Source organism: Bactrocera neohumeralis, chromosome 4, assembly GCF_024586455.1.
Source record: "Bactrocera neohumeralis isolate Rockhampton chromosome 4, APGP_CSIRO_Bneo_wtdbg2-racon-allhic-juicebox.fasta_v2, whole genome shotgun sequence".
NCBI classification, from domain to species: Eukaryota; Metazoa; Arthropoda; class Insecta; order Diptera; family Tephritidae; genus Bactrocera; species Bactrocera neohumeralis.
The window spans coordinates 73,985,391-73,997,102 of NC_065921.1; the positions used below are offsets into that span (position 1 = coordinate 73,985,391).

General features: G+C 35.0%; 1 protein-coding gene across 1 annotated transcript in view; it reads right to left on the reverse strand.

The window, feature by feature from the left end:
* Nucleotides 1-1,257: 1,257 nt before the first annotated feature.
* LOC126755847 (dipeptidyl peptidase 1-like) overlaps nt 1,258-11,712 on the reverse strand; it is a 41,630-nt gene continuing 31,175 nt past the window's right edge. The window contains exons 3-6 of the mRNA XM_050468564.1: nt 5,685-5,790; nt 2,224-2,438; nt 2,033-2,145; nt 1,258-1,968 (exon numbers count right to left, since the gene is read on the reverse strand). Of these exons, the coding sequence (XP_050324521.1) occupies nt 1,370-1,968; nt 2,033-2,145; nt 2,224-2,438; nt 5,685-5,790 (1,033 nt within the window). The 3' untranslated portion in view covers nt 1,258-1,369. The remainder of the gene's footprint in view (nt 1,969-2,032; nt 2,146-2,223; nt 2,439-5,684; nt 5,791-11,712) is intronic.

Genomic DNA, 11,712 nt, shown 5'->3' on the forward strand with positions numbered 1-11,712 from the left:
CTGTTTTCTACATCCATTTTGTTTATAGTTTCGTTGATTTGTTGTTGCGCTACGCTAAATGATTTTTTTGCAGTTCATTCTTTGTTTTGTTGTTTGTCGAGTCATCTGTTGTTGCTCAAGCACAGAGATGTCAGCGCTTGACAGTGCTCAAAATTTTACTTCACCACGCTTTCATGTTGAATTTGACATACATGTGGTGGAAAACATGTACATGTAAACTTACTTTATTAATTTTGTTTTAAATCGGAAACAAAAAGCCAACATCGGAATTAAAAATTATAAATTTAGTGCTTAATTCGAGATATTTGGGATTAAACATTTAATGAAATTTATCTTTTTTTTAATTTGATAGTAAACATTTTAATAAAATTTTAATTTTTTTTTTAATTAAATTGTAAAATTTAAATATTTTTTTTAATCCTAAAATCCAAATTATAAAATATAAATCGTTTAAATGTGTAAGTTTGTTGACCAATTCTTTATAGTACTGAAACTGATGCCTCTGTGCAAGCTCTAGTTCAAAATGGAGGGTCATGAAGTACGCAAACGAGAAAATATGTTCCGAAACAAATTCTTCTTTTAATTCTTAATAATAAGCTTGGGATTAATTTATTCCGTCCGGTACTTAGGAATGGAAGTTAAAAAGAAAAATCAATAAGAATTTAAAAAGAAAATATTTAATCCGGATATTCGGTATCATACTTTTTTGCAATTTCAATTTTGGGCGAAAAAAAGTTCAATTCTAGTGTTAATTTAATAATTTTCTTAATGCATTTGAAGATATTCGCTTGAAAATTTAAAAGTGTTACTGCAGTAGTTTTTTTTTTTTAATTTCCAAAAATTGGCTGTTTTCGTCCTGTAACATTAAAAACACAGCATTTTAATTATTGCTGCAGAAGATGCTCTTCAAAATGCAGCGGCGTTGCAAACTCTCCGCCTATGCGTTATTTGCCGAACAAGCTATGTTATTGACATTACCTTTCAGCTGCTTTCTGTTTGTATGTATTACCTCCACTCTTTTTTGACAAATAAACAAATTTGTTTTATATTTTAAGACTTTTATTTATTTATGTAATATTTTTACACATTTTTACACAAGGTGGTATTATGTTTTATTACATAAAAGTTGCATATTAATGTAACCTTTGGTATTTCTCTTTGCAAATGTTTTCAAATTCACGCATCGACAAAATTAAACAAAAAACTTAAACAATACCGCAACTTATAACGTACAAATAATACAAACAAAAAATCATATACGCTTCATATAGAAGTTAAAAATTCACTGTAGTTTATAAAAAAATATTAATTCGCAAATTTTGATTCCTAAGTATTTCCAATTTTTTTGTAATGTTTGAATATTTACAACTTAAACAAGTGGGTAGCTGGCGATTGTAGCAATACCGCACTGATTTTTCTTGTTGCGCGCCATCTTAATATAACCTTTGTCACCCCAGCTAGTGCCCCTAGAGTTCTTTACCAGCCAGTATTCTTGTCCACTGGGATCAGTGCCATAGCCTACCACCAAAACAGCGTGATGTAATTTCTGTGCATCACAAGCTGGTTCATTATAAACACCTTCAGAGTAAAATTGGAATGATTCAGGCGAATCATCGATAGCAACGGAAACTGGACCAATGGTGGCAACAGCTTGCTTCAGTTTCTCCTCATCACCGGCTGGAATGTCGACAAATCCGCGAACGGTGGCACCTATACTGGATGGATTATAGTGACAGGAATCAACAATACCCTTATACGGGTAGGATTTCTCCGTATCTATGCCACCATTATCCTTAATATAACGGAAAGCGTTATCCATCAGACCACCATTACAACCATTGTTGTCATATTTGCCAGAGCAATCGACCAAGTTCTGTTCGGACAGCGAAACTAGTTTATTTGTTTTGCGAAAATGCTGACCCTCAAGTGCGCCAGTTGTGGAGAAAGCCCAGCAAGAGCCACAGTCACCTAATAATAAGGTAGGAAAATTATTTAAAAGTTGCAAAAACAAAAAACAAAGGGTTATAATTACCTTGATCCTTGACATCGGTAACAGCACCGCGCGAACGCCAGTCCACAGATGTCGGAACAGTAACATGGGCTGGTGCAATGAAAGTGGCGCCGGTGAGTTTTCGGTAGCTACTGCTTGAAGAGCAAAAATTTAATTATTTTCAGTTAAACTTTTTGTATAACAAATTTTGCTAAAAGTCGCTTAACACTTACCGTTGTTGCTTTCTTAGCGTGTTGTTGTGGCCATTCATTGTTCCACGGAATTCATTGTGTAACATGTCGCTATATTTGTTGACTGCCATTTTAAATGAAGTTTTGCCCGCTGCGTATAATTGATTGTGCTTGGCAATCTTCAATCTGTTCTCATTGAAGATTTTCCAACGGTAACGCTCTTCTACTTCGTTTGAGTACTGCTTCTTGTATTCCATCTGCAAATAAGAAAGTAATCCAAGTGAGAATAAAACATTTAATAAACGTATAAATATAATATGCTTCTAAAAATAAAGGCAAAAAGAAAAAGATATTTATAAATATTGCAAGTTTATAAAAATAAAGTTAAAAGAAAGTAAGAAAAAAAAATAAGGATATGATGTTGTGAAGTGTTAGGTAGGGGAGAGGGGGTGGGTCAAAACACGACAACGGTCAAAACTTGTTTATCTCAAATTCGGACAGTATAGCCTAGTTCTATGTTCTGGATTGCCCCATAGTATTTTGAAATAAAAGTGGTCTTCTTTTAAATATTTTCCATATAATGGAAATAATGGACGCATTTTTTCATTTGTTAAGTAGATTTTTGGGTGAAATTAGATTAGCGTGGATCAGTTTGATAGTTTATAAGGACAACGATATAAGGGCATGCACCTGGAATGTCCGGACCCTTAATTGGGAAGGTGCCGCTGCCCAGCCGGTTGATGTCCTCGCGAAAATAAAGGCTGAAATCACCGCCGTCCAAGAAATGCGATGGACGGGACAAGGACAGAGACGAGTAGGTCCTTGTGACATTTACTACAGTGGCCACATAAAGGAGCGCAAGTTTGGTGTGGGATTCGTGGTGGGAGAGAGACTCCGTCGCCGAGTGCTATCATTCACTGATGGTTGAGGCTGATTGACTTCGCCGGGGCCCGAAATATGGTTATCTGTAGTACTAGATTCCAGCACAAGAAGATACATCAAGCTGCAATCACAACAGACAGCCGAACGATTTACTACTCGGCTTGCACTCCTGCTCTCTGACAGCACTCGTCAACAACTCGGTATAAGGGAACTGTTGGACGGCATTTCAAACTCCTTACGTACAGCTGCAACCGAAACCATTGGTTTTCGGAAAGTGCAAATGAACAATTGGTACGACGAGGAGTGCCGTGTCGCAGCGGAGAGAAAATAGACTACCTACCCCGCATCGTTACGATCGACCACAACACTTGCGGGATGGGATAGATACCGAGAGTTGAAGAGGGAAGCGAGACGCATTTGCAGACAGAAAAAGAAAGAGGCCGAAATGCGTGAGTACGAAGAGCTTGATAAGCTGGCCGACAGGGGTAATGCTCGAAAATTCTACGAAAAAATGCGGCGGCTTACAGAACCCCCAAAGGTGATCTAGTCACCGATGCCCAGACCATACTTAAATTATGGAGGGAACACTTCTCCAGGCTGCTGAATGGCAGTGAAAGTACAACGCCAGGAGAAGGAGAACCCCATTCCCTGATCGATGACGATGGAGCAGACGTTCCATTGCCCGACCATGAAGAATTTCGAATAGCAATTGCCCGCCTGAAGAAAAGCGGCGGAAGCCGATGGATTGCCGGCTGAGCTATTCAAACACGGCGGCGAGTAACTGATAAGGAACATGCATCAGCTTGTTTGTAAAATATGGTCGGACGAAAGCATGTCCAACGATTGGAATTAAAGTGTGCTATGCCCAATCCATAAAAAAGGAGACCCCACCCCACCCGTCAACAAACTGATTGGACCTTATCAGTGTGGCTTTAGACCTGGAAAATCAACAACCGACCAGATATTCACCATGTGCCAAGTCTTGGAAAAGACCCATGAAAGGAGAATCGACACACATCATCTCTTCGTCGATTTCAAAGCTGCTTTCGACAGCACGAAAAGGAGCTGCCTTTATGCGGCGATGTCTGAATTTGGTATCCCCGCAAAACTAATACGGCTGTGTAAACTGACGTTGAGCAACACCAAAAGCTCCGTCAGGATCGGGAAGGACCTCTCCGAGCCGTTCGATACCAAACGAGGTTTCAGACAAGGCAACTTCTTCAACCTCCTTCTGGAGAAAATAGTTCGAGCTGCAGAACTAAATAGAGAAGGTACCATCTCCTATAAGAGTGTACAGCTGCTGGCGTATGCCGATGATATTGATATCATCGGCCTCAACACCCGCGCCGTTAGTTCTGCTTTCTCCAGGCTGGACAAGGAAGCACAAAAAATGGGTCTGGCAGTGAACGAGGGCAAGACGAAATATCCCCTGTCCTGACGTTACGAGTTTTCGAGAGAAAAGTTTTGCGAAAGATTTATGGTCCTTTGCGCATTGGCCACGGCGAATATCGCATTCGATGGAACGATGAGCTGTACGAGATATACGACGACATATGTATGTAGTTCAGCGAATTAAAAGACAGCGGCTACGCTGGCTAGGTCATGTTGTCCGGATGGACGAAAACACTCCAGCTCTGAAAATATTCGACGCAGTACCCGCCGGGGGAAGCAGAGGATGAGGAAGACCTCCACTCCGTTGGAAGGACCAAGTGGAGAAGGACCTGGCTTCGCTTGGAATATCCAAATGGCGCCACGTAGCGAAAAAAATAAACGACTGGCGCGCTGTTGTTAACTCGGCTATAATCACGTAAGCGGTGTCTACGCCATTAAGAAGAAGAAGGATCAGTTTGAAATCACTTCGATGAAGTGATTTTGAACTGTCATTTTTGTATGGCGAAATCTTGATAAATTTATAGGATTAGTAGGTTAAACCACTCAACAGCCGAAATCGTGTGATTAAGTGTCGGTCTGAACATGGCATTAGGTTAGAAGATGAGTATAGGACGTGATTAATCGAAGGATTTGGAAAAAATTTAAATTTCTGGTAAAGTTATAAACAAAAATTTAGTTGTAGTCGAAAAAAATTCTTCGACCAAACATGACCTCATGTTTCTATCACAAGAACTGTGAAAATTTTCATTAGTTTCTGAGAAATCGTGACCACCGACTTTGATGAAAACGATGTTTCGAAAAAAGCACGATCAAAGATTGAAGTAACCGTCCGGTCTAGGCTGATAATGATATGGCAAGGGATTTTATGAATAACAAAAGAAATTTGTAAAAAAGTGTTGAAAGTTTTCAAACATAAAGGGAACTGACGGTACAATATAAATAAAATGTTGAAATGGAAAATGGAAGAGTTTTCATTAAAATGTAATAAACACGTAGTCGGAGTAACGGTAATTGCCACTCAATTATATAAAGCCGCTAACGGCAAAAGATTTTGGGTTGGTTAAAATTAAAATAAGTTCAAAAGTTTTAAATTTTCAACAAATAATATCATATCAGGAATATAAATAAAATAACCACTAATAAACTATTGGAAACACTTAAGCATTAAAAAATTCTTATTAGTAGTAAATTTAGCAGTTAATAAAATTATTTTATTAAAAAAAACTTACTTTATAGGCAAACCATTCTTCTTTACCAAGATTGCTGAACGAAACCGCACTAGTATAGGCGAACAACGCCACAAAAATTAATACTGCGCGCATCTTGGTGGTAAATCTGCAAAACAAATATTGTATTAATAAATTATATAAAAATAAATTAGTTCATTTCATAAATTTTACTGCATTAACCCTCATCGAGAACTTCGGGTCTGGCCAGGCATATTTTGTTTTTAAATGTTATTTAAATATATTTAGAGTGTAGCAAACGACTTGCACTTCCAGATAGCTGCCTAGAATTTTATTGTCTATAGAATTCAGAAAAAAATTCAAGGATATCGTATCGAAAAGGACAAAAAGAGGATATACCAATGGTGCTTGGCTAGACCCCATATATTTTGTATGAAATGTATGAACTTTGGTATGTTTCTATCAATCCGTACGGTTGATTTATCTGTTTTCATGTTCGTTACATGTCCTAATTGGTTTGTATGTTAGATAGATAGGTCAAATACTTTAGCCGCTAGAGCGTTTTAAAGGTTAAGAAAAATGTAATTTTTCTCAAAATGAGATCGAGAGGTGAGAAATTTCAAAAATGTATCTATATTGTACATATATGAGCGTAAATACAAGACGTATTGTATGTATGTAAACTAGTCTAGGCCTAGCCAAGCACCATTGGTCTCGACTAAGTGTATCAGACTGTTGGTCTCGACCAGGGTTAAACTTGCACCGAAGACTCAGCTCGTCACGTTGATCATTTATGTATAGCATAAACTTTATGGACCCCGTCTGAGTGTTACAAACTTCATGGACAAGGTATGAGCTCAGATTTATATTGCTGCAATATTGTTTATCCTATTTTCGATAACATATGTACAATAATACATTTATCTTTGGATCAACGCGTAAGAACTGAGCACGCCCAGGTGTTGGTCCAACCATTGTTATTTTTTTGAGAGGAATTCTATGCGAAAAACTAATGTGTTATTTTTTCCTGTCATTGGGATATTATTTGTTTTCTTTATTTGGTGTTTAAGATGTGGCAATGCCTGTTTTCCTCATAATTGTAAACAATCTAACCTTATCAACGATGAGTGTGCTAAGAGATTTTTAAATTAATAAATTTAGCTAAAATATAACAAAATAAAAGTGAAATATGAACTTGTTTCAATGTATAGAGTGTATATTTAAATATACAAAGTGAAAAATGTGAAAAAATTTAGTGAAACATTGTGAAATATTTATGCCCGGTTTCACAGTCCATACTTAAGTTGTGCCCAAATAAAATCTTAGCTAAGCATTGTTGCAGACTGAGTAGTCGTTTGCGTTTCACAGTCGATGCTTAATTTCTACAAAAGTATGGGCAACATATGTTTTACAAATGTCATCGATAAAAATATGTTTGAAATATTTAAATTATAACAGACAATACATAAATTTGCGAGGAAAGTTATATCGAAAATGGATGAAAACAACAAAAGAACCGTGAATTTCACCGCTAGCGAGTCACATCACCTATTGGAACTGCTGGAAATCCCAATCAACATATTTTTTCACAAAAAATAATTTTTATTTTTTATTATTCTTCTTTCGACAAATAACTGAAAATTCAAAACAATTCAAAACAAAAATCAGCTGTTATTTAAGCACTGCTTAAGTCTCCCATTTTTCAGTACCTAAGCATAACTTATGTAAGTATGAACTGTAAAACACTATTTTCCTGTTTTATCTTAAGCACAACTTAAGTATGGACTGTGAAACGCGGCATAAGTGTTATTAATACAAATTTTTGAATTTTTAATCGAGAATATTTGAATAAATATAGCTCTTAGCAGCATTATATGTAGCATATTCCTCCTCTGGAGAAGCTCCCTTATCTGCGCATACCCCATTTATACCGAAATATATTTTTTTTCCCCGACCGCCAAAGTAATCGGAATCGTGCCCATATATTTAAAAAATTACCCCTTTTCGTTTGTTATTTCCCTTTTCCTAATTCGCCAATTGTTGAGAGCACAGTTTTACTGGTTTTTATGGCAATTTTCCGTGGCCTCTCGCTCGCCGTAAACGCAACTTTGCAGTTTAAAAATATTTACTTTAATCAATTCTTCTCACTAATATTAATTACTTTCTTTCAAATACAAAAAGTAACAGTTTAAATACTTTACAAGAACCAACTAGTCTGTATGACTTGCGAATCGCTAATAATTTTCTCGCTTCCGCTTGCAGCTGAATTTATAGCAGAAACAGCGAACAACGCAAAACCGCAGCCAGAATCAGCTGATACGACCTATCTTATGAGAGCGCAATATAAATGATTAGCCAACACCGCTTTTACCGCCCGCTTTAACGTACGCTACCGTAGAATTTTCGACGAATTGGATTTTTGCCGTAGAAAGGAGTCAGCTAATTGCTCTCTCACAACGCAGGGTTACCAGTCTCGATATGCTGTGGTAATTATAAAAATTGTCTTCTATATGTTTTTCTTAAACTAACATAAAATCAGAGTCGAGTGCTATTATTTATTTATAAATATATAAACAATTTTTAATAGTTTGATTTCAGTTTTGATATTTTATATTATGAACAAGTAAGGAAGGGCTAAGTTCGGGTGTCACCGAACATTTTATACTCTCGCATGATAAAGTGATAATAGAGATTTCATTATCCGTCATTTACATATTTTTGAAATACCGTATTTGTGTAAAGTTTTATTCCGCTATCATCATTGGTTCCTAATGTATACAGAGAAGGCATCAGATGGAATTCAAAATAGCGTTATATTGGAAGAAGGCGTGGTTGTGAACCGATTTCACCCATATTTCGTACATGTCATCAGGGTGTTAAGAAAATATTATATACCGAATTTTGTTGAAATCGGTTGAGTAGTTCCTGAGATATGGTTTTGGTCCATAAGTGGGCGACGCCACGCCCATTTTCAATTTTTAAAAAAAGCCTGGGTGCAACTTCCTTCTGCCATTTCTTCCGTAAAATTTAGTGTTTCTGACGTTTTTTGTTAGTCGGTTAACGCACTTTTAGTGATTTTCAACATAACCTATGTATGGGAGGTGGGCGTGGTTATTATCCGATTTCTTCCATTTTTGAACTGTATATGGAAATGCCTGACATAGCTATAGTAGTTTCCGAGATATGTACAAAAAACTTAGTAAGGGGCGGGGCCACGCCCACTTTTCCAAAAAAATTACGTCCAAATATGCCCCTCTCTAATGCGATCCTTTGTGCCAAATTTCACTTTAATATCTTTATTTATGGCTTAGTTATGACACTTTATAGGTTTTCGGTTTCCGCCATTTTGTGGGCGTGGCAGTGGGCCGATTTTGCCCATCTTCAAACTTAACCTTCTTATGGAGCCAAGAAATACGTGTACCAAGTTTCATCATGATATCTCAATTTTTATTCAAGTTACAGCTTGCACGGACGAACGGACAGACAGACGGACGGACAGACAAACATCCGGATTTCAACTCTACTCGTCACCCTGATCACTTTGGTATATATAACCCTATATCTGTCTCTTTTAGTTTTAGAACTTGCAAACAACCGTTATGTGAACAAAACTATTACTCTCCTTAGCAACTTTGTTGCGAGAGTATAAAAATTGTAATTGAAAACTTAGATGACAGAGATGTCAGCGCATGACATCGTTCAAACTTTTTCACCACGCTTTCATGTTGAATTTGATTTCTACCACATGTACACTTACTTCATGGGCACGGTATTAGCTAAGATTATAATTTTATATTGCTGAAATATTGTTTATCCTATTTTCGATAACATAAAATACATTTATTTTTGGTTCACACTCCACAACATGCAACGGACATACCAATATGTACATTTAGTATACATTTTAATTATGACTCTAACAAATTCTCGGTATAAAATTTGGTACGTTTAGTATGTGTATAATTAGCATTAATTTTTTGTATATATGTAATTATTATGAGAATGTTATCACCAAATTCTAATTAGTTTATCTTGAGTAATGCCGTTTATTTTTAATAATTTAGGAAGAGGTTGACACATTATTCTTGGTGGAAGTATAAATGAAGACCAAACAGCTCAAGAGAATGACGATTTTTCTCCGGAATTAAATGAATTGAGAAGAAGTGGACGTTATACAATTTAATATTATTTCTGAAATAGTATACTTGATGAAAATATCTGGCCTTAAAGCTGTAGAAAAAAAAATTAGGTGTACATAATTTCACATACCAATAATATTCTCAAAACTATAATACTAAAAATACTTCTTAATATGTTCTCTATAGTTACTTTTCCCTTGTTTTACCACATGGCACTTGATATTCTACTGATCTGTACAGTAAACATAGTGATATCATTCGAAACTATCATCAAACAAGCCATCACAAGTCTTTAAAGAGCGCACCTAGTACGAAACAAAAAAAAAATTGATGTGTTTTTCGTATTTCATAGTCCATACCCTTAAAAATAACGTACAAAATTTTTGAGTGATTATTTTAAATATTTTTGGAGTTACAGCCTTCTAAAGTGCTGTCGCTCAGTTCAAACAATTTAGATTTTAATGCGGTTCGGAAAACAGCAGTGTTCGAATTTGCTGCAATGATTGCTCGGAAACAAATGATCCGAGCAAAAGCAAATTTGCATGCTCTTCATATAGCACTGCATGCAATGCCCTACCAGTTTTTCGTACGGATCAAAAATTGTGTTTTTGACAGAACAAAAACGACTAAAATTAGAAGAAAGATTAAATAAAAAAACGTTGCCATTTTGCAATTTTTTATCTGTCTGTTTTTTCGATTGTTGGTCATTATACGAACAATATCTTCTAGATTAACGAGAATTTCAGTTTGTTTCATTTAAACAGTAAAGAAAAGGAGGACCTTTTTTAACGCCGTCGAAGATGGCGTGTTTAGCGAAAAATATTTAATTTTTTTTTCTTCAAAAATTTTATTGTGTACTCGTATTCCTAACATATAATATTTATATTTATAAAAATTATGTGTCACGTGCTCTTTCGTTTTTTTTTTTAAATATAAAAATTATTATAATTTTCTGTAAAATACCAAATGGATTTCGGAAGTACATACATATATTTCAAAATAAATATTTCTAGCTGATACCGCCAATATTTTCGGAGATATGAGCGTATTTATGAAAATTTTTTAACTTATTGCAATTGACACTTAAAATTTTAATCGTGTTTTTCTCGAAAAAATGTTTGCAGAGTCGGCAAGTTGAATTTCTCCGAAACGTTTAGATTTTTCGACTTATAATTTTCACTCGATTATCTTTTGTATACTATTTGTCAGATAATTATGGATGACATAAGATTTTGATAATGATTTCATTTATTTTATCCACTCTGTAGTGTAAATAAAAAAAAAAAAACAATAATAAAAAAAAATTAATGAAAAAATAAAATTAAAAAAATTATAATTTTTTAAAGATGTCGCCATTTTGTAAAAAGAACAACATTTTGACCAGTGTTTCGATCATTAACTGAAATCATCTACCATATTTTAATGTTTTAATAACTTTTTTAAGCTTTCAGATTTTAGCAGAAAAATTTTTCTCACCTTTTTCTTAATGTTTCCGAAAGTCCTCTTGGAGATCCACTACAGGATCCAACGAATACAAAATATTTCATAATAAAGCAATGATTGTTAAAACAGAATAAATTCTATAAATTAATAGTTTTTTGGTTTTATTTATTAATTATTCGATTTCACAAATGCACAAAATTTTTCTGCTTCAAAAAAGTTCAAAAGTTTGGCGGCTGAATAAATGCCTTTTTCACAATTTTTTTTCATAAAAAAAATTAATTAATTTATTAAAACTTTTGAGCATATCAAAGAGCAACATTTGAATATTTTATTTTTTGAATTTTTCATATTTATTTTTTTTAGAAATTTAGCCATTGACAGCTGCTTTCCGGAGGACACTTTCGTGTCCAAAATTGCTCCTCGTGGTGGTCCACATAACAGACGAGGGATTCATCTAAAACAAAAAAATCAAAATTCGGCGGTAAGAA